This window comes from Ailuropoda melanoleuca, chromosome 13 (assembly GCF_002007445.2).
Source record: "Ailuropoda melanoleuca isolate Jingjing chromosome 13, ASM200744v2, whole genome shotgun sequence".
In the NCBI taxonomy this organism is placed as follows: Eukaryota; Metazoa; Chordata; class Mammalia; order Carnivora; family Ursidae; genus Ailuropoda; species Ailuropoda melanoleuca.
The window spans coordinates 20,031,337-20,055,062 of NC_048230.1; the positions used below are offsets into that span (position 1 = coordinate 20,031,337).

General features: G+C 39.3%; 2 protein-coding genes across 9 annotated transcripts in view; one reads left to right on the forward strand and one right to left on the reverse strand.

Annotated features, from left to right (window-relative positions):
• UTP18 (UTP18 small subunit processome component) overlaps positions 1 to 6,866 on the reverse strand; it is a 36,366-nt gene extending 29,500 nt beyond the window's left edge. The window contains exons 1-3 of the mRNA XM_034640665.1: positions 6,494 to 6,866; positions 4,812 to 4,924; positions 3,744 to 3,842 (exon numbers count right to left, since the gene is read on the reverse strand). Coding sequence (XP_034496556.1) covers positions 3,744 to 3,842; positions 4,812 to 4,924; positions 6,494 to 6,832 — 551 coding nt within the window. The 5' untranslated portion in view covers positions 6,833 to 6,866. The remainder of the gene's footprint in view (positions 1 to 3,743; positions 3,843 to 4,811; positions 4,925 to 6,493) is intronic.
• Positions 6,867 to 7,160: 294 nt separating this feature from the next.
• Positions 7,161 to 23,726, forward strand: part of MBTD1 (mbt domain containing 1) — a 67,397-nt gene continuing 50,831 nt past the window's right edge. For 3 of the 8 annotated variants that reach the window (XM_034641532.1, XM_011233318.3, XM_011233319.3), the window contains exon 1: positions 7,327 to 7,583. In XM_034641532.1, coding sequence (XP_034497423.1) covers positions 7,563 to 7,583 — 21 coding nt within the window. In that variant the 5' untranslated portion in view covers positions 7,327 to 7,562. Of the gene's footprint in view, positions 7,300 to 7,325; positions 7,584 to 8,218; positions 8,283 to 23,726 lie in introns of those variants that run through there. The other 5 variants (XM_034641535.1, XM_034641534.1, XM_034641536.1 and 2 more) reach the window with 5 other exon arrangements.

Consider the following 23,726-nt stretch of genomic DNA (forward strand, 5'->3'; position numbering starts at 1 on the left):
AAAAAAAAAAAAAAATTGGACAACAAACAAGATTGAGATCCCTGAAAGGAAGTAAAAAGGTGAGCGCTGCCATCCCAGGATTTTTCCCTGAAGGCAATTTTTTGAGACCCTAGCACAGAACCAGTGAGAAAAAGTCAGACTTGAAAGAGGCTGAGACAACTGGAATCTGAGGGGCAGTGAACAACAGAAGAGAAAAAGAAAGAGCTCCAGGTGCCTGGGTCTCTCAGTTGGTTAGGTGACTGACTCTTGATTTCTGCTCAGGTCTTGATCTCATGGTCATGAGGTCAAGCCCTGCAATGGGGCTCCATGCTGGGTGTAGAGCCTACTTAAAAATAAGAAAAAAAATTAAAAATTTTTAAAAAAGGATTTGCCTTATTAAAATATAAATGAATAGGGGTGCCGGGGGCTCAGTCATTAAGTGTCTGCCTTCGGCTCAGGTCATGATCCCAGGGTCCTGGGATCAAGCCCCACATTGGGCTCCCTTCTCAGCAGAAAGCCTGCTCCTCCCTCTCCCACTCCCCTTGCTTGTGTTCCCTCTCTCACTGTCTATCAAAGAAATAAATAAAATATTTTAAAAAGATAAAATAAAATAAAAATGAATAAACAATAACTTTTTTTTTAAAAAGGGGGCACCTGGGTGGCTCAGTTAGTTAAGCATCTGATTCTTTTTCTTTTTCTTTCTTTCTTTTTTTTTTAGCATCCAACTCTTTATCTCAGCTCAGCTCTTGATCTCAGGGTCGTCAGTTCAAGCCCTATGCTGGGCTCCATGCTTGGTGTGGAGCCTACTTAAAACAAAAAAGCTCCAAAAATCTGCACTGGGGTCCCCAGACATTTTTGCGGAACACTATGCTGCACATTCACAGGATGAAACGTCGTGAGGTCAGGCAGAGAACTACCAGGGGGCTGTAAGTCGCACAACACCAGAGTTCAGACACTTGAGTTCCAACCAGTCAAGGCAAGGTCCTTATTGAAAACTCAGGGCATTCAGTAGCGATGGCAAAAAGGGCCTATCTTAGAAATGTGGCTAAACCAGTCTAGAGCAAATGCTACTCTACAACAAAGCTAAAAACACATCCTGAAAGGATCAAACTAATCTCCAAGCCAGTCAATTGCCTGCCAAGAAAAACTCATTAAAAGTACTCACTCTTTCAATATTCACTCATTCAACCCTCATTAAAAGCAAAAATCAAAATCCAGACATTGATCAACTTAACATTCACACTGCCCAAAATCTAATCAAATTTTCTAGACATGAAGAGGAACAGAAAAACATAAACATAACCAGAACAAAAATCAGTCAACAGAAAGACACAGAAATGACAAACATGACAGAATTAGCATACAAGGACTTTCAACTAGCCAATACAAATGAAAAAATGCTCAACATCACTCATTGTCAGGAAAACACAAATAAAAACCATGATGAGATACCACCTCACACCTGTCAGAATGGCTATAATTAACACAGGAAACAAGAGACATTGACAAGGATGTGGAGAAGGGGGAAACTCTTACACTGTTGGTGGGAATGCAAACTAGTACAGCCACTTTGAAAAACAGTACGGACGTTCCTCAAAAACTTAAAAACAGAACTACCCTATGATCCAGCAATTGCACTATTAGGTATTTACCCAAAGGATACAAAAATACAGGTTCGAAGGTATACATGCACGCTGATGTTTACAGCGACATCATCAACAACAGCCAAACTACAGAAAGAGCCCAAGTGTCCATCAATTGATGAACAGATAAAGAAAGTGTGGTGTGTGTGTGTATAAAATAAAATATTACTCAGCCATCAAAAAGAATGAAATCTTAACCATTTGCAACAATCTGAATGTAGCTAGAATGTATTACGCGAAATGAAATCAGAGAAAAACAAATACCATATGATTTTACTCATACGTGGAATTTAGGAAACGAGAGACAAACTTACTGGTAGAGGGAAAAAAAGAAGGAAACAAACCATAAGACTCTTAACTATAGGAAACAAACTGAGGGTTGATGGAGGGAGGTAGGTGGGGGGGTGGGCTAAATGGGTGATGGGCATTAAGGAGGGCACTTGTTATGATGAGCACTGGGTGTTACATGTAAGTGATGAATCACTGAATTCTACTCCTGAAACTAGTATCACACTATATGTTAACTAACTAGAATTTAAATAAAGGTTTGGAAGAAAAATTAATAAAGTTAAATTAAAGTACCAAGTTTTCAAATATTCAATACTCAAACACTTAAATGTTTTTGAAAGTTGAAACCAGTGACCTAATCATTATAATGAAGAGTTAAATTTAAAAATTTGTATTTTTGATCGAACTAGAGTATACGACACTAAGCAAAATAAGTCAGAAAGACAGATACCATATGATTTCACTCATGTGGAATTTAACAAATAAAACAAATGAACATAGAAGAAGGGAAGGAAAAACAAAATCTGAGAAAAACAGAAAGTGGGGGGGCGGCTGGGCGGCTCAGTTAGTTGAGTGACCAACTCTCGGTTTTGGCTTAGGTCATGATCTCAGGGTCCTGAGATCAAGCCCCTCATCAGGCTCTGTGCTCAGCACAGAGTCTGCTTGGGATTCTCTCTCTCCCTCTGCCCCACCCTCCCCCTCTTGAGCTCTCTCTCTCTCAAATAAATAAAATCTTAAAAAAAAAAAAAAGGAAGGCAAACCCTAAGAGACTCATAACTATAGGAAACAAACTGATGGTTGCTGGAGGAGAAGCGGGTGGGGGGATGGCATAAATGGTTGATGGGTATTAAGGAAGGCACTCATTTGTAATGACCACTGGGTGTTATGTGCAAGTGATGAACCACTAAATTCTACCCCTAAAACTAACGCTACACTATGTTTACTAACTTGAATTTAGATAAAATACTGAAAGAAAAAACTTTTGAAGATCTGTAAGTTTGAACTGGAAGAATCAGAATGAAATCATCATTTTATTTTATTTATTTTATTTATCTTTTTTTAAAAAGAAAGGATTTAAAGATTTTATTCATTTGTTAATTTGAGAGAGAGAAAGAGTGGGGGGGGAGCTTTCGCAAGAGCTGGGAAGGGGGGGACAGAGGAAGAAGCAGACTCCCTGCTGAGTGCAGAGCCCAACGCAGGGCTTGATGACAGGACCCTGAGATCATGACCTGAGCCGAAGTCAGACGCTTAACCACCCGAGCCACCCAGAGGCCCCATGAAGTCATTTTTTTTTTTAAGATTTTATTTATTTGACAGACAGAGGAAGTGAGAGACGGAACACAAGCAGGGGGGAGTGGGAGAGGAAGAAGCAGGCTCCCAGCGGAGGAGCCCGATGCGGGGCTCGATCCCAGAACGCTGGGATCATGACCTGAGCTGAAGCCAGACGCTTAACAACCGAGCCACCCAGGCGCCCCCATGAAGTCATTATTTTAAAATATACATACATTTCCCAGCTCTGTTCAACTAAACGAGCTTAGAAGTTATGGAAAAGAGATGGTTTACCATATACAAATAAACAAGCAAGTAAGCAATACTCTCACTGATTATATGTAGGTGGTAGGATTACAAGATTTTCCAAAATCTTTTTTACTTGTATTCCCTCTCCCTCCAAGATACTAAAACTTAAACCATTACTTCTAATAGCAATGCTCTTTCTACTTCAAAATGGAAATCTCACTACCCAAGAAACTGTTATAGCCAGACTCGGTGAATCCAAATAAACCACTGATGATAAATTACAGCTTGGTAAATTACATGGAAAAAGACACTTACTCTTCCTTAAGTCTCTTTTGAAGCTTGTCTTTTGAAAGTTTACTTTCACTGGCATTTTTCATCATATCTTTCCGAAACCGATTGCTCATCATGTCAACCCTATTAAAAACAGAACAGTATGCTTTACATGACTTTAAAAGATTCGTCGTAACTAGTTGTTGCTTTTAAAAATCTGAGAACACAATTAAGTATAGGTCAAGATTTATAAAGTGTGGAATATCAAATACACATTAATTTTTTTTAAAAAGATAAACACATAATAGAGGCTGCTCTGAAAAAATACCAATGAGTGATGACAAAAATCACGCAAATTAAGAAGATATTTCCCGCCCATCAAACTGACAAAGTCTGAAAAAAAACTAAGCATTGTTTATAAGAATGGAGTGAAATGGACGCCTTTCAATGGGAAGGTAAACTGGGAGAACCTCCTGGTCAGTCTGGCAGTTTTTATCAAGAATCTTATACATGCCCATGCTCTTTAAGTAATTCTACCTCAGAAAATCTTTCTTACAGAAATAATTAGAAAGGAGAAAAAGGTTTATGCAGAAAAACATTTGTTTCAATATCAACTTATCAAAGGGAAAAACAGGAAAACCTATCTGATAATACTTACGTAAATTATAGTTAATTCATATAATAGACTATAATACACCCATTTAAAACCGTTTATAAAAGTTTTTATTCTTAAGTGGGGGGAAATGCTTGTAAGAGCATTCTGATACTACTATTATTACCTCCATTCAAAAGAGAAAAGGCAGGTTCCAAACCTGCCCTTGGTCACTTAAGAACTGGCCAAATTAAAAGGCAAACTCAAATGTGACACCAAACATTGCTTTCTTTTCTATTCTATATAGCACACAAGAGAAGAGAGCAGGAGAGAAGAATGCCAACATGTTAACAGTGGTTCTCCCTTAGTGGTGGGTTTATGAATGACCTTTTCTTTCCTTTGCTTTACGGTATTTTTCAGATCTTCACGTAATCACATATTTGTAAAGAGAACCTCTTTAAAACTTAACAAAATAATTTAAGTATCCAGAGGGATTCTGGAAGAAAAATTAGGCAACCTACATTTCATCATCTTCATCTTCTTCATCAACCCAAACTGGCTTCTTTCGGAATAGAAAATTATCTTTTGCTTCATTCTCCACTTCCGAGTCACCTGAGTCTTCCTGTACTTGAACCTAGAGAAGACAAAATGCCCTCAAGCACTGAATTTTTCAGCAGACGTGCACACCCTACAGTTAGAAGTCTCGTAGAATGCTTTGTAGGCCCTCTGATGGAATAATGGGACAGAACGCTACCACACCAAATGGTGGAGGCAGAACAGAAAATGCGGAGATGAGAGAATGGCATCATATACTGGACAAAACAGTCAAGGAGCGAAAAGTTGACATGCTGAAAAGAAAGGACGAAGTAAGATGAGAACAACAAAAGATGAGTTGACAGATGAGGAAAGGAGCTGGAAAAATTCCAGAACTACAGAAATCACGGGACCAGAAGCAGACTGACATCATTCAGTCACACGACTGAATACCATCCCTAATTGACATTTCATATTCTTAGACATACCTCTTCTCCATTGTTCATAACCATTCTTGACCCCCTTCCTTAAGAAAACTTACACTAGACTATCAAACCTAAATCTACAACAGAATACTCCCAGAAGCTGAGTTTGAGCTTTCCCCAAAACCACTAATAGGTATGTCCAAATATTCTCACTTGTGTTACCAGCCTATGATCCTTCAAAGCCCAATAAATCCCACCTCACACAGACTGTTCCTTTTCTTGACTATGAAACTGTCCCAAAGGCCAGCAGCTTTCCAGGAACAGTTCTCAATCTGCCAGAGATTTCTGCAGCTTCCCTCATAAGCACCCAAAGGAGATACTGACAATCAATTGACATTGAGCCACTTGCGAGGCAGGCATTCATTTACCAAAGGGAGTATTCTCGGTGAGGCTTTGCTTGGCCATTCTATGTTCAATTTCACAGGCCTCTACACACAATCATCTTCCTTTCCCTAGCGCTCTTTTTTTTTTTCTCTTCAGCACACGTCACTGACACATTACTTTATCTTCCTCTTCTAGTACACATGCTCCAAAAGAGCAAGAGACTTGTATCTGTTTTTGTCCATTGCTGTGTCTCCCCCACTGACTGGAACTCCCTGTCTTTAAAGAAAAATCAGGAATAGCATAAAAGAGATGATTAAAAGTGTCCCAAAAAAGTGATTAAAAATGTCCAAAAGGGATGATAAAAAGCATGAAGGGTTTTCACTGCCAGAAAAAATATGTGGCCCCCAACAGACGAACAAAGATCTGGTGAAAAGACAAACACAATCCATTCTCAGAAGTTGGCGAGTCTTAAAACGCACATTCCGATTCCGTAACTCCCGAATCACGGCAAGGTACTGATGCAGGAGATCGAATGGCCACGAGGAAAAAACAGAGTTTGGAGGGAGCACAGTCGGACCAAGCCGCGAAAACAGGTCACGACTGCAGTTCGCTACACGTACGTGGAGAGCGCCTGCGGGATACCAGGCGCAGGGGCTCCCCCCGGGGGCGGAGAAAGGCGAGGTCTCCGCCCAGCGGAGACTTCCAGTCTGGTACCCTTCGTCGGCGCCCGCGTTCTCGGGCGCCCGCCGACCTGAGCACTCCCGGCGCCGCAGGTCGCCCAGGCTCCGCCCCCAGAGGCTCACCGCCCACCGTGCGCCCCGCCCGAGCGCGCCCAGCCCGCGCGCCGCGGCCTCCCTCACCCGCGAGCCCTGCAGACGCCGCAGCAACGCGTCCTCGTCGTCCTCGACGTCGCCGAACACCAGCTCCTCCAGGCACCGCTCCACGGCCGGCTTGTCCTCCTCCAGCGTCAGGCGGTTCCGCTGCCGGAGCCGTCTCTCCTCCTCCGCCGCGACTGCGATCGCAGCGGCCGCTGCGCTCGGCCGGGCCGGCGGTTTCCGCTGGGATGAAGGAGCAGCCTTTCGGGGCGGCCCGCCCGGCCCTGCTCCGGCTCTCCGGTCCGGCTTCATTCGGCTCTTCCGGTCCAGCCTCCCTCCGGTTCTCCGGTCCGGTTTCGTTCGGCTTCTACGTTCCGGCGGCATCGTTGGGTTGGAGAAGAAACGCAGGCGCTCACGTGGAACCTCGCTGCGCGTGCGCCGAGGCGGTTCGGTTTCCGCCGCCGCTGAGGCCCCGCGGGGTGGGAAGGAGCCTGCGCGGCCTGTTAGCACGTGACCAACACTCTCTCGCTACGTAACGCCCACTCCTCTCACCAACCCCTCCCCGTAGGGGAGTTCCTCCGGGAGAACCAATCTTCCGGGTGGAGGGGGAAGCGGTGTGACTGGAGTGGAAAATTTTTTCCAACACAACTTCGCAGCTGCAACTGAAAGGAGCAGAAGAAAGCCAGAGTATAAGCTAGGATGACTGAATGAAACTTCTACTCTTCTTCCTGACTTTTTAATCACTCGAGTTGACACGAGCCGCGGTTGCCTTTTCCACCCCCTCGTCTTGGTACGGCCCTTGGAGTACGGAGCCTGCAGAGGGTCCCACGCTGGAGGAGAGAGAGAGGAGGGTATGTAGGGAAGTGGGCCAATCGGGGCGCGGGTCACGGCGCAGGCGCGCTGGGGAGGGAGGGCTATGCTAATGTTGTTGATATCCTGGGGCCACCCGAGTTAAAGGGGGGAAATCCGGGGGCTGCCGCAGCCGCCACTGGTCTGGGCCCAACGGGGGCCCCCTGTAGTCGCCGTAGTCCCGGGGAGAGGCGCCTGCCCCCAGCTCGGGGAGGGGGCGCCGCGGGCCCGGGGAGCACGGACAACCCCTACCCATGAGGCCCTGATGGAAAACACAAAGGATCTGGTGAGAGCCGAGCGCGGCAGCCGCTTTGTGTGCCAGGTGGGGGGGATGCCTGCAGCTCCCCGACCCCAGGAACCCCTGCAGTTCCTTGACCCCGCTCCCAGGCCTCCTGCTTCATCCCACGCCCCCTCAACCGCCACAGTCCCCCTCCCCCTACCGGCCGTTAAACGATTCGGGGGCTCCCCTCCCCCCACCCCCTCAGCCCCGGACTCGGCGGGGTTCTCTCTACTCCCTCCACTCTTTGGAAGAAAAATTTTAGAAGAAAGTTTTTCTCTGCGTTCCGCCCCCCCTCCCCCTTCAGCTCTAGCTGGTAGGGGGGAGGGAGGCTGGATTTGAGACTTTTCCTTTTTTAGCTGTCCAGGGTGGGAGAGTGGAGTCCTCACTTGCCCCAGAGGGGCCTAGTTTGGGGGCTTTTGCGGGGGAAGGTGCCTATCCGCTGCGGGGCGAGTGCCGGGAGGCATTTCGCACGTGGAGGTGGAAATATTGAAAGGGGGCGGGGTGGGCACGTGTGGGAGGGAGAGGTGGGAGTGGTGTTTGGGAAGCAGCCACCTGGGCCGCTTATTTAAAAGGGTTCTAGGTCGGTGGGCTTTCGGGACCATTGCGTTCTCTTTTGTGAAATAAGAATCCTAACATTTCAGAGTCGGAAGAGACATTAGAGGTCACCCAAAGCAGCCGTCCCCTCTGCAGCCTCTCTGACAAGTGGTAGGTAGTCTGGCCTCTACTTAAACCTTTACCAACACTGAACGCTCTCTGCTGCCCGGGAAGGCCCGTTCCGTTCGAATTGTTGTTTGCTTACCCTTATTAGACCCTTCAGTCTCATTCATGTCCTTGTTAAGTTGCTCCCTTTTTTACTTCTCAAATTTTCTCTCACATCCTCCTCACCCACCCACCGCTCATTGGCCTATATTTTGTGTGCCAGGAAAGAACAGCCGGGAAGTGGAGGAAGAAGGGTTTAAGAGATAGGGCAGCTGAAAACTTTGCTGGGTCATTTTCAAATGCGCTGGCTTGTATGTCTGAGAATGGTTGATATTTTTCTACAGGAAGCTTGGGAATTACAGTCTGGGATTTCATGGCTGTTTTCTCTCACTAGTGCATCTTTTTATAGGTAGAAAATTCATCAGCATCTCTGTACTTCTCTTCTCTCAAAGCACATGTGCTTGTTGGCCTAAATCACTTTCCCTAAAACTGCCCAAAATTGTCTTTTGGGGAGAGCACTGGAGCTGTTAGAAGCATCTCCTGGTACAGACGTGGTCAGAACTGCCCCCTCCCTTCCTTTTGACCTGTCTTCCTTTCAAGCTGGGCTTCGTTCTCAAGGCCCGTCCTTCACAATACTTTCATTTCTTTCTTTATTATTACTTTCTTTTGCAGTTCTTTTAATGAGATTTGAAGTTTTTGGAACACTTTTATATTTGCTTACAGTTTGCAATAGTTTCCATGCTCTTTACATTAGTATATGCCATTTATCACTCAGTCGTTGAGATAGTTCCCTTTCTGCTGTTGTCAGTTAACGTTTTTCTGATGTTCTTCATTTGGTGAACTGTGCCCCCTCCAAAAGTAGTTTTGCTGGCATAAGAATCTTCAGGGCACTAGTTTTTCCTCTTCTTAATAGAGTGAAGTGGAGTCAAGACATAACAGATAATGTGTAGAAGTAATGAATCTGGTCTAAAAGCCAGAGAATAAATTTTATCTTAAACTACGAGTCCCCTGCTTAAAATACTGAAACACAGACGTTTTTCTCTCTCCCCCTGTCATGACTTAGCGACTCTTGCTCTGTTCTACAGTTCTTTCTTGGACTGTATTTTTTTATTTGTTTACCTCAACACCAATGAGTGTTTTGAAAGAAAATAGCTGGGTTTTTTTGTTGTTTTTGTTTTTGCACCATCTCTTTCTCTGAATAACAAGTAGCTTCTATTTATATAAAAACCCCATCTCAAGGCTTCTGGGTGCCTTGCAAATTATGGCAAAACTGTCTTGAATAAGTATTTGTTCATAAGTATGTTATGTTGGGCCATGTTTTTTGACAATCCAGTTTTTAATTTTATAATTTGACATCAGTTTCATCTAAATCTAGTCACTAGAATTTAACATGGAAATGAATGCTAGGTACTGAAAAAAACTGATAGAGCTGTGTAATTCTGTCTTTAAAGTTCTAATTACTATGGAGTTCCAAGTTATTTTCCTGCTCGCTTTAAACATGAACTGTCATGACTTAAGCTGACTGACTTTGGAGACATTTGCATTCTGAGCATACTAGACAGGAACAACTGGTTTTATTTTTTAAAAAGACACTGTTGTCTTTTTTGTGACTGCTTATATGTTGACCTGATTAGAATCTAAATCTTCCAACATATTTAGATGCTTCTAGGCCCTCAAATTGTTTGAAAATATGACATAGTAGTCAAAAGAAGGTAGAGCTGTAGGTTACAAGTGAAAACAACATATTAATGTCATAAGTACAAAACCATTAGATTACTGAAAGCCAAGAGTACCCAGTGGTTTGAGTGACCACATTCTAAAATTAGACAAGTCACTATTTTTTGGTTACTCCTTATTTCTCAATTTTCATCTTTAAAATGTTTGCTGAATAAGATGTAACCTTTTCACATTTAAAAATTAAGGTAAGCCAGTTAAAATGTAACATTAGTTTCAGGGTTTCAAGTCCAAGAGAAAGATGAAAACATCAAGTCAATAGAAGAGGAAGGAATTAAAATAGTTAAATAAGATATGCCTCCTAACACCAGGGTATTGGTAATTGTCCAACACTACCTTTAGTTTTATACAAAAATTGCAGATTGGTTGAGATTTAATCATGATTTTTTAATGACTTTTTTTAAGGTTTACACACACTGACACACACACACACTTAGATTTTTTCTTCTTTCTTTGTTGGAACCCCCAAGAAAGGGTGGAAAGGAAATAATACGCATAGGAAAAAGCCTGGTTTGAGGTGGGATGAAATGATGTAGTAAGAGAGGTACTGGCAGACTAGGTTAGTATTTCAATTCTGCCACTGACTAGCTTCGTGGCACTTGGCAGATGAAATCCTGGGTCTCAGTTTTCTCATCCTCATAGTCGAAGGGCTGGTGTAGAATCAGCATTGTTCAGTAGAACTCTGTGCAGTCATAGGAACGTCTTATATGTGTGTTACCCAGTATGGCAGCCACTAGCTACACGTGGCTGTTGGGCACTTAAAAGATAGCTAGTGCAACAGAAAGACCCAGTCTTGGGGCGCCTGGGTGGCACAGCGGTTAAGCGTCTGCCTTCGGCTCAGGGCGTGGTCCCGGCGTTGTGGGATCGAGCCCCACATCAGGCTCCTCTGCCATGAGCCTGCTTCTTCCCCTCCCACTCCCCCTGCTTGTGTTCCCTCTCTCGCTGCCTGTCTCTATCTCTGTCAAATAAATAAATTTAAAAAAAAAAAAAAAGAAAGACCCAGTCTTTTCTTTTGATTTAACCAGTGTAAATTTAAATAGACACAGGTCTGCCACGTTGGACATGCAGATACAAGAAGAGTGTTTTCCAAATTTATCTAATCGTTAAAACCACCTCTTGGGGTTCTTGTAACCATACAAAACCTCTCTCCCAGTGATTATCATTCAGTAGGTCTGCAGTGGGGCCTAAGACACTGTTTTTAATGCATGCCGGAGAAAGGTTTTATCAGATTGACTAGGGAAATGCTGCATTTGAATATTTCTGAGCTCCTTTCTAGTTCTCACTTTAGTATTGATAGCTTAAAATTTAACGTAGTGGAAATAAGCCCTGGACAAAGTTGGCAAACTGGCCAGGCTCTAACTCCACCACCTCCTAACCTGTGATCTTAAGTAAGTTGCTTAACCTCTTCAGGCGTCATCTTTCTTACCTAACTGTGGGTCAAGCTTCAGCCCTACCTCACTCCCAGGGTTTCTGTAAACCAGTCAGACGTGATGACCAGCGTATAAGAAATTGTCAGCTGCTATAAATGATAAAGTATTAAGATATTTTCTCAAAACCCCTTTTTCTTTTTCCTTTTTCACTATTAGCTGTTCCTACTATTCCTATGGAATAGGTTATATACAATAACTCAATTATTTTAGTAATTTCTTGTTCCCCCAACTATTTGGCCATAGTTTGTAGTCTATGTGGAGGACATGCATAGTAAATCTAACACTTGTATTTCTGTTGCTATGCTTAGCGTAATGATTTGTCTATATTACTCAATAAATATTGGATGGTATCACCTATTGCTTTACTTTTAGATCTCAAAACTTCAATGAGCTGGTTGCAGGTTATTTTACACACTGGAGAAATAACCCCCTTATGTACACATATGTGTTTAACCCTATTTTTAATTGTTTCATTGTTAATACCCCGGGGTTATTATTGTTCAGCGATAATGTATCTTTTGCACAATCAGCTCCAAACCTATTTTCAAAAGATAAACACCAAGAGAATATCATCATCTTAGGTCAGTGTTTTTAGGTTATATCAGATCTGTTTAACTTATTTTTTGCTCTATTAACATAGTAATAAATGAGCTCATTTGATTGCTCAAACTACATTTACACTGCAGTCCCAGCTTTAGTATGAATTCTGTTATTTGTGGTAGAGTAGATAGTTAATAATGATCTTAAAGTCTCTTTCAGCTACTGCCTTTCTAATTTTGATGTGGTCATCTTTTTTAATTAGCTCTTCAGGGGCGCCTGGGTGGCTCAGCCGTTAAGCGTCTGCCTTCGGCTCAGGTCATGATCCCAGGGTCCTGGGATTGAGCCCCACATCAGGCTCCCTGCTCAGCGGGAAGCCTGCTTCTCCCTCTCACACTCCCCTTGTTTGTGTTCCCTCTCTTGCTGTCTCTGTCAAATAAATCTTTAAAAAAAAAAAAATAGCTCTTCAGGTTCATACTTAAGGATTCATAGCTTTCTTCTGAAAAACTGAAAGCCCATTCATGTGGATTATTTTATCATACAGCCTTCCTGTGTGGTACATGATGTTTTCCTTATTTAGAAGAGAGGGAAACTGAGACCCAAGTAATTGTTACATCCAAAGTCAAAAGTTATAGAACCAGAACTTAAACAGATGGAAATGTGTATTTCTGTATATCCAAGAAAAGCTTCCTTTTGCTCACTGTTGCTTTAAGCTATAGAATACTGTTATGTGGAATATGGTCCTTTCCTGTCATTTCCTGGGTACTTTACAGTTTCTCTAAGGGGGTTACTTAGTATATTATTGTTTTCATTTTCCTCTTGGTTGTATCATTGACATGAATTTATTCTTTCACAATGGTCTTGTGGAAAACAAAAACCCAGTAATCCCAAATCCTCACCATTTATCTTCCTCCTAATAGTAATCTGAGAAAGAATGAAGGCATTTCTGTTAAGGCCAGTGAATTGTATCACAATGACAGAGTGCTTTTCGTCCTGATAGCAAAATGACGAAAACCAGCAAGAGCTAAATAGCTCTCTAGCTCCTCCTGAGTCCAGTCGTCATCGATCTCTTAATTCCTTTAGTTTTAACTTTGCAAGTTCACACATACAACCTTCAGACTGAAGGATTTGGGAAACTTATACTTCATGACTAAATATAAAACCTGGAAAATTATGTGGGCCACTGCACCCTATGGGTTTAAATAATGGAAAGTTGATTAACTTACAATGAGTTTATTCATATTGAATTTATACTGTTATTACTTTGTTGTGTGTTTATTTGTGCTTGCATTTAGAATCTCAAATATTTTCTGTAAAATTTTCCCTAGAAAAGTTTTACCTTTCAATTCTTTTGTAGAGGGGTGGAGGGTTCATCAAGGCTATAATTTCAGTAGGGAAATGAAATTTTACTGTAATTTGTGATTCTTCCTTACATTTTGTCACTATAAAAACCTTTTTTATTTTTTCACTACAGAAGTATTACACATTTGATGTTTAAAAAAGGAAAATAAAAACCATAGAAAAGTTAAAATCATCCTCCCATTCCATTGGTACCCTGTTAACAGCTTAGTTGTTCCTTCTAAGATCTTCCTACATGCATATATGAACATAGATCTATCAATCTGTGCATATACCAGCATACATTGTTTCTTTTAATAAAAAGTCTGCCATTCCTATTTTGCAATTTATGTTTTTCACTTAGTATCTTACTTATTACTAATCATTCCCCAACAAGTGGTTAGATTGCCTCCAGTTTCTCACTATTACATTATCGCTTCAAGAAACATCTTTCCATATAGATTTTAGTGTCCTATGAGTATTTCTGAAGGACAGATTCCAAAAAGTGGAATTACATGGTCAAAAGGCATACTCCTTTTTTTTTTAAGATTTCACAGATAATGGCAAATTGTGTTCCAAAAAGATGGCCTAAGTTTTCCTTCCTATCAAGGATGTATCAGGGCCATTTCACACATACATTTGCCATGCCAAATATCAATCTCTCCATTTTTATCAGCTTAATGAATTTTAAGAAGGTAGTTTATGCTTTATAGAAATTGACCTTTATTTTTATAAGAATAATACATGTACTTGATAGTACGATGTTACAAACAATGGTATAAGTGCCCCCCAACAGAATCCTTAACAGCATTCTCTTTCTCTTCCCTATATAGCTCTCATGAAACAAATACTTATAACTCTTTCAGCTTTTTCACCCAGAATCTATCTCCATAATTCTAAATATTAGGTGTATATCACTCAGTGTATGAATCCTAGATATTTTGACTTCCTCTGTGGTCCATTTATGGCCATACCATATATGTCCAAATATTGGGTGAGGTTTCTCCTCCAGTCATCCCATTACCTTCTACTCAAGATCTTAAATAGTCACATAACATGATTTTGCACTTTTATTTTAAAGAGCAAAGTGTTCAAAAAGGCACATTACTTGAAATAGTTTTATTTGATCCTTATTACCTATGCTTACAGAAGTTAACTGACAGAACAATAATTAAGAAAGGGAAAAAAGAGGTTAAAATTTAACATAGGTCTAAGATTATTTTCTTGATTTATATTGCTAGTGTTCATTGTAGCTGTATGACCTCAGGCAAGTTGCTTAGCCTATTCGAGCCTCTGCTTCCTCATCTGTAAAATGGGAGTAATAATAGTTGTGAGGATTTAAATGCATTACTACACATTAAGTGCTTAGAATGTGCCTAGCACATACTGAGCGTTCTGTAAATATTAGCTGTATTAATCGTAAGAGACCTTTTACAAATCACTAGTAAAAATAGTCCAGTAAGACATTATAATGGAATTTATGAATAAACTCCCATAGGGCAAAATGTGTTTCTGAACCAAATCAGATGATAATGAAGAAGACTTAGTCTAGAAAAGTGTTAGATAATACAAAAAGTAAATCTAATAATGATAGGTAAAGTGTTTCAAAAAATGGCAAAACCAATATTTCTAATATATAGTACTTAAATATGTATGTGTAGATTATCAGTTTTGGAGAACAATGGCAGTAGCCTGATCCAATTTCCCCAGCCACCTTTCTCTAAACCTGTAAAGTCAACAGAGAGCACATATCCGTCATACATCACCCATGCCTTCAGCATTATTAAGAAACAGATTACCACAACCTTCAAATTACCTCTAAGTAGAGAAATAAATCAGATGCCAAGAGCTCCTTCTGCCCAATTCTGTGGATGTGAGGAGTGAGAGAAAGAAGTCTTAACAGGTTTACTGATAGAGTTTAGGGCCATGGAAGACTTAGATGAAGCACAGAATATCCCTTCCGAAAGAGAATCCACCACTAAGTTCCAAAGTACTGAACACAGGTTTTGAAATTTGGTAGTTTGCAGCTTTAGCCACAGGGAAGAGCTTGAAAGTAAGCAGTGCCAGAATTGGTAACTTAAGTTACAAGCAGTACTTCATAGGGAAGGGGTGGAGACATGGCAGTAAGGAGAAAGAAGGAAGAGGAGAAATTAAAAGAAAGAGAAAGTAAACTTAGGAGTGTTCTTGAACCAGGAACTCTTGACCATGAAATGAACAGAAATAGGAAAGAATGGACTACGTAGACAGAACTACTATAGAAATAAACGTGAATCAGAACATTTCAACTGGTGAAAATCTTCCCCTCCACCACCAAAAAAACAAGGCAGAAGAAAATTGACACAGTCCTCAAACCAGGGTTTGGGGATATGAAAAAAAAGAAAAACCTTGAATCAGAAATACAAAACTAAGAAAGGAACAAGAAACAGGAATAAAATCAGAGTAGATTAAACTCAGAAAAGAGAAGAAAAACACATCAGAAATGAAGACTTAAGTTATAAGGTTCCCACCAAACAGTAGATTCAAATGCAAATATAATAAAAGACATTGAAGAGAAGCAGGAAAACAGTCAATAGAATGAAAATGAGATTCTTTCTTAATTGACACTTTAAATGGAAGATGGGTCCAAAAAGTCTGATGTGTAGTTGGTGCCTCTCAAGAAGGAAAAAAAAGAAAGCTATAATACCCAAGCAAACTTTCTGGAAATAAAGATCTGAATCTCTACATTAGTTCATACCAGAAGGTAAACTGCAGGATCCATTCTAGTAAAGCTGTAGGACTTTAAAGATACAGAAAAACTTCCCAGGCTTCCAGGGGAAAAGATGAAGTGCCTTACAAGGGCCAGAGACGTAGACTGGTATCGGATTTCTCAAAAGCAACATACAAAGCAAGACAACAGTGGAGCAGCATAAGGAAAGAAAATGCTAATCAGAGATTTTTATATCCAGTCAATTGTCTTTCAAGAGTTAAGACTATAGAAAAAGTTTTAAACATGCTGAGAATTCAGGGAATACTGTACTCACTAGCCCTTCCTGAGGAAACTGTTGAAGGATAAGCTTCATCTAAAAGAGGTGTGGGATATTTTCTGCAGAAAAGATTGGCAGTGATTTTGTGTATCTATTTGAACTAAGGTTAAAATCAGGAGTAGGGACATAAGTAGAATAGTACATAAATGTTACAGGTTCCGACAAAGTAGAAAGAGGGCAGCTAAAAAAATGTGTGAGGGAATAGGAAAAGAAAACTTAGCTAAGACTAAAGAAAAGATTAGCTAAGAGAAAAGATACATGGAAATGTAAAAGATTTGAAGAAGAAACAAAATCAAAATCCAACTTTATAACACAAGAGGCCCTTAAAACAGTTAAAAAGATGGAGAAAGAGCAACCAAGCAAATAGAAATAATATGAAAGTGGGATTGGCAATGCTGATACCAAAGTAGAAGTCAAACCAAAAAGCATTAAACAACAAAGGAGGACAGTTTGTAATACTAAAACCCACAACTCACAACAAAGATATTAACCGTTATAAATATATATGCACCAAATGACAGCAATAATCTTTACAAAACAAAAACTATAAGAAATACCAGTAATAAAAAGAAGCCCTAAAAATTGGACACTGACACTCTCAGCACAAGATAGGTTCAGTAAACAGAAAGTAGGAATACAAAAGATGTAAACATAATGAGGTATATATAAACATAATGAGGATCTTCAGTGTATCTAGCACAGTATCCTAAAAACAATATACTCTCAAACACAAGATAGTCACAAAAATCGTTCATAGTTCAGAAAACATCAGTAGGTCTCATACAAGAAAACAGCAAGCAAAAGGGCATTTCCATCTTGAAATTTAGTAACCTATTATATGTTAGCCTTGTACAAGAATGTTCATAGCAGCTTTATTCAAAGTAGTCAAATCTGGATGGAGAATGGATAAACAACTATTGTTGAAGTGCAATATTAGCAGGATACCTGGGTGGCTCAGTTTGTTAAAGCATCTGCCCTCTGCCTTCAGCTCAGGTCATGGTCTCAGGCTCCTGGGGTTGAGTCCCCCCATGAGGCTCCTTGCTCAGCAGGGAACCTGCTTCTGCCTCTGCCTCTCCCCCTGCTTGTATGCGCCAGCACACTCTCTGGCAAATAAATAAAATCTTAAAAAAAAAAAAATGTAATACTAACAGTAAAAAGCAATGAACCATTCATACATATAATAATATGGATAAATCTCAAAAATATGCTGTGAGCTAAATTAGATATAAAAATGTCCATAGCATTTTATTCCATTGAAATAAGTACATGCAAAATATATGCAAAATTAAACCCCAGTGCTAGAACTTCTGGGGGAGGAGGAGGATTGAATGGGAAAGGACATGAGAGTCCTTTCTGGAGTGAGAGATAATTACTGTATCTTGATACACATCAAAATTATGCCTCAATTTAAAAAAACTCTTGGCTAAAGGGGGAATGTAAACAAATTGCAGAGTTCCTAAAAAATTATGATAACGAAAATACTACATATAAGAATCTGCCGAATACGTTGAGGGCAATGAGCAGAGGAAAATTCATAGTCCTAAATATTTAATGGTTAAAGAATAAAATTCAGGTAAATTTTTAAAATCTTACTGGCTTTATTCAGTCACTGGTAAATTGTGCAGCGTCTAATCTAGCAGCTAGAAAGGAGCTCCGTCCGAATTGCTTTGCAAAGCGAGAGATTTTTATAGACCAAAGTGAGCGGGAACCAGGAAGTTACACTAGGCATTTGATGGTTGGTTAAAACTGGGTTGCCTTTCTTACTGGAGCAAAGGGAAGTCTTGGACCTGGGTCAGGCAGTGTATGCTGAGCGGGCACTCACTGATTATTTACCTAGGCCTGCCTTTTCATGGAGAGGGGAGTATAGAAACTTAGGCACTAAATCTTGGATTGCTGAGGTGGCTTAGCCTCAGCAGCTCCATCTTGGACCTAATCTGGTTACTTTATCACAGTTTAAAAAAAAAAATGAAATCATAAATGAAAAAAGAACAACAAAGTACGCCCCCCAAAAAAACAACCCCGCAAAAAAATTAAAGATAAAAGTAGAAGTGAGTGAGTTAGCAGAAAAACTATACACCAAATTGGTGAATCAATCCTGGACCTTTAGGGGGAAATTCACAAAATAGGTAAGCTACTGGCTAGTTTATTCAAGGAGGAAATGAGAAAGCACAAAATATACAAAATCAATGACAAGGGGGAACAAACTTGATAGAGAAGAAATTGAGAAAATCATATGCAACCATTCTATGCAAATAAATTCGAAAAGCTAGATGAAATGAATTCTTAAGAAAATACAGTTTAAGAAAACTTCATTAGAGATTTAAAAAACTTGGGGTGCCAGGGTGGCTCAGTCAGTTAAGTATCCAAGTCTTGATCTTGGCTCAGGTCTTGATCTCAGGGTCATGAGTTCAGGACCCACTTTGGGCTCCATGCCCAACGTGGAACCTACTTTTAAAAAAGAAAAGGGGGTGCCTGGGTGGCTCAGTTGGTTAAGCATCAGACTTGATTTTTGGCTCAGATCATGATCTCAGGGTCGGGAAATCAAGCCCCCATGTCAGGTTCCACACTGGCGTGGATCCTGCCTAAGATTCTCTCTCCCTCTGCCCTGGCCCCCACCCTCTGCTCATGGGTTCTCACTCTCCTCAAAAAATAAAAATAAAAATTTTTAAAAATTTTTTAACTTAATAGAAGAAACAAATTTACCAAGGAGCTATCCCACCAAACACCAAACCTATGTGATTTCACAAAGGAATTCTACAAAACCTTTAGAAACCATACATTCCCAACACTACATGAATTACTTGAGACCATAGAAAGTACAGAAAAACTTTCCAGTTTTTTTTTACAAACTTTGCAGTGTTTATGAAGCAAGAATAATACCAATTTCTAAAGCTGTCAAAGATGGTGCAAAAAATGAAAATTGCCGGTAAATATTTATGACTGTCAATGCAAAATCCTAAATATTGTGCAATCTTTAACACTACATCAAGAAAATACATCATGATGAGGTGAGGTTTATAGTAGGAATACAGGATGATTCAGTATTTGGAACTGTTAACAATTCACCATATTAATGGGCCTAAGGAGAAAAATCATATTCTCTTTATAGAAGCTGAAAAAGTCTGTGGCAAAATTCAGCATTTATTCCTAACTTAAAAGTTTTAAGGAAACAGGAATGGAGAGATCCTTAACATGATTTTCATAAATACACATGCACATACTTGCATTCATACACCTAAATCCTGAGGCCAGCATCTTAAGATAGACACTAAAATCAGAAAGTAAGGATGTGCATTGTTTCTGGTATATATGATTGTACTGCAGATATGAAGAAGTACAGATAGGAAAGAGAAAACAATTGTAGGCATAGTAATTAGATAAGAAATAATTCTTTGCAGATGACATGATAGTTCATCTGGAAAGCCCCAGAAAATCAATGACAAAACTATTTCAAAGTAATTTAGCAAGACTGAAGGATATAAAATAAATGTTCATGTACTCAGTAACCAATTACACAATATAACAAGAGGGAAAATTGTATTTATAAAGCAACAAAAAGTAAGATTAAAATTCCAAAGAATTTGGTTTTAATAATAAAAATCTACGTAAAGCAAACTATAAAACATTTCCTAAAAGACATAAGGTATAAAACTAAACAATTGGAAAAACATCCCTTGTTTTTGGTTAAGACCTTTCAACCTCATGACATCACTTTCTTCCTGTGTTAATAAATTTAATGAGATCCTAATAATACCAACAATTTTTGGTATAGAGCTAAACTAGTTAATACTGGGTTTATTTGAAAAAATAAATATGCAACAATATCAAAATATTAAGGGGGAAGATCTTTGAGTGGAGTATAGCCCTACCAAATATCAAAATATATTAGGAAGCCTCTATAATTTGAAAAGCAAGGTATTGGCACATGAATAGACCAATAAAATACTGTGAAGTCCAGATATGGACACAGCTACCTATGGGAACCTAATGCTTTTATTAAAGTGGTATTTCAGATCACTAAAACAAAAGGGACATTTTAATAACGGGTGTTGGCACCATTAGATAGCCACTTAGGAAAAGATGATATTAGGTCAATTCTTCACACCATGCATAAGAATAAACTCCAAGTGGATCAAAGGTCTAAATGTTTAAACATACACAAATAACAAAATATGGCTGAATTTTTCTATACAGTGGTTATAAGGAAAAGTTTTCTATGAGTCAAAATCAAGTTACAATAAAAAAACTGATAAATTTTACTACGTTTAAAAAAATTTTAATTTCGTGACAACTTCATAAGCAAGATCAAAATTTGCCATATATTGCAAAGGGTAAATTCCTAAATACACAGAACTTTGAAAAAAACATATGAGACTAAAAATCCTAAAGAAAAAAGGGCAAAAGAACACGTATCATATAGACATACAAAAGATACAAAAATGGCTCTGTGTAAAGCAATACTGAGCACATCTTGGTTTTTAATACCAGTTCTCACTGTAAAGAATGAGAGCTCCTTGGAGAAATGGTTGAACAATGTAGGTACAAAATGATCCTGGAATATCTTGATATGCCAGCAAGTAAGTCAATACTAAATACATATGGATGGGAAAATGTCAAAGGGATGCAGGAGCCAATTTGAGGGAATCCAAGTAGCTGAATATGGGATAATTTGAGCCCCAAAATAATTTAGGACAGTAATGGATTATAAACCACTGGGGTAAAAAAGAGGTGTGAATTCATACTGATAATAAAGGTAGGTAGGTAGGTAGGTAGGTAAATATATAAGGAGGATCGATGGAAGAATTTTGTGCTGACTGGGTAAAAGAGTACTAGAATTACAAAATCATTGTAGCCATCATAGTAATGTTTGGTTTGGCAGGAGTTATTGGATGCTAACTTTAGGGATGGGGTGGAGCGAGATTTCAATGAGAAACAATATTTGCATGTTTTAAAATACATCTGCAAGATTGTTTATTAGTTGCAAGGAGAAATACGGTAAGTGTACAGGGGGAAAATTGTACAGTGCTTCGAAAGAATGATTAAAATTAACATCAGCAGAGAGGGCCAAACAGGCTTCTTAAAGATGCCTCTGGATGTAATGTTCTGAGAACGTCATTTCATTTATGTAGTATTGTGGGGGTACATAACTTGATCTAATGAGGAAACAGGAGCCTCAAGTGACAAACATTCTGTGACAAAGAGCCTGCGTTATTCAGAAGTAATCTTCCAGATTAAACGAAACGAAGACAAATATGACGTGATTCTAGACTGAAGGGAAGAATGCTATATAAGGGATATTTTTGGGCCCATTGGATGATGGATGGTAAATTGGGGGAAAGTATCACATTAATGTCAAATTTCCTGAAACTGTTAACAATGCAGTAGTTATGAGAGAACGATTTTATTTTTAGAAAATACATACTGAATTTGGGGTGGACAAAAAGATATGATTATGCAACTTACTCTCAAATGGTTGGTTATTAAAATGTCTATATATTTAGAAGAATAAAACAAATGAGGCAAAATGTTAATAATTGGCAAATCCAAGTGGAGTACACAGGATTCCATTGTACTATTTTCCAACTTTCCCAGAAGTTTGAAGTTCTTTCCAAGTAGAAAGTAAAAAAATAAAAAATAAATAAATGACTACACTAACATACCATTTTTCATCCATTATATTGGCAAAAATACACTCACCATTGCTCATTCAAATGTAAAATGGTAAAATTTCTCTGGAGGGAAATTTGGTAATACCTAACTAAATTACATGCACATTCACTCTTTTACCCAAAGAATATACATTGAGAGTATACCTCAGGCAGTTCTAGATGTATATGTTTACACACATGCTTAAATTTGTTCATTGAAGCAATATTTGTAATTGCAAAACATTGAGAACTGCTAACTGTCCAAACAAAGGAGATGTAGTAAACACACAACGGAATTTTTTTTTTCAGCTAAAAAAAAAAAAAAAAAAGATGGCTATGCACTGAAATGGAATGATTTCCAGGATATATTTCTGAATGAATAAAAGCAAGGGACAGAGAAATGAATGTGTGGCCTTTTCTGTAAGAAAGAAGAATAAGAAAATAAATATACCTATGTGCCTTTTCAAAATATATACACACAAGAAGGATGAACCAGAAAACAGTAAAGTTGGTTACCTGCCTGCAAAGGTGGATGGTGAGGCCAGGGAAGGAAACAATGTTTCTCCAAGTTGTAACTTTTTCTGTAGTTCTTTATATTTGGAAGCAGGGCAGTGTTTTAGATAGGCCCCAGAAACGAAATTAATTCAGTAAGGATGCAGGGAAGACTAAAAACAAAACAACTTATTTGAAATCGATAACATAACCACATTGAAGGAGGGAAAAATAAATAACCCGAGTAACTCTTAAACTCAATACTTTGAACTTCAGTTTGGGGAGATGGGACTACAAAGAAATTCTGGTCTCATAGTTTGTTTTTTGCCGCAGTATGGATGTAATGCTTCTGCAACTATTTAAATGTATAGAAAGATTGAGCAAATTAGTATGTGTAATTTGGGTGGAAGCCAGGGTTTTCACTGTGGAAGAAGAGAGCTCCAAGTACAGATGTGGGAAGATAAGGAAAAGCCCTAAAGGATGGATTGGAATTGGAGTTAAAAGTGTATACTCATGATTTTCTAAGATACATGTGTTTATACATATGGCATATGTCACATACATGTATGTATATATTGCAGTTCCATCTACTGAAGGGCCCAGAGACCTCAATAGCAGTGAGCACACAGAGTACCCACATCTTTATTTCTGATACCCCCACTAAAAGAAATGGTTGGTTCTAGGGTTGGGACAGGAAAATGAGTATAAGATAAGCCTGGAATATCTTGTTATGCCAGAAAGTATGGAATTGTTCAATGATACAGGCTCGTCAGAATGACATGAGTTAGCTTGATGGGGCTTCCATTGGCTAAATCTGGAACAGTTGGGAGTTCCCAGATAACTAAGGTCTATAATGAATTATAGGCCACTGAAAAGTAGGAATCCATGAGCGAATACCCATAATAAGAGAAAAAAGAGGGATATTCCCTACAGAAGAGTGCCAACTGAGAATATGGAAGAAACTCTGGGGCTGGAAAATTCTAGTAACAGATTGGGCAACATCCTCACTGGATGCTAAATCTAAAGTGAAATTTTGATGAACAGAATATTTGCGTGGTCTTTAAGTATCTCTCCGTAGATTGCTTATTAAAAGAAGGAAAATAGTAAGACTAAAACCTAGATGAGGTCTTCAAACTTCTCATCACCTATAAGAGGCAGGTGGAAATCACGTAATCTGAATTTGCTACCCTGAGAGACAGCATCAGGTAGTGTTTCAACTGGAGATAAACGAAAAAAACCTCACATAAA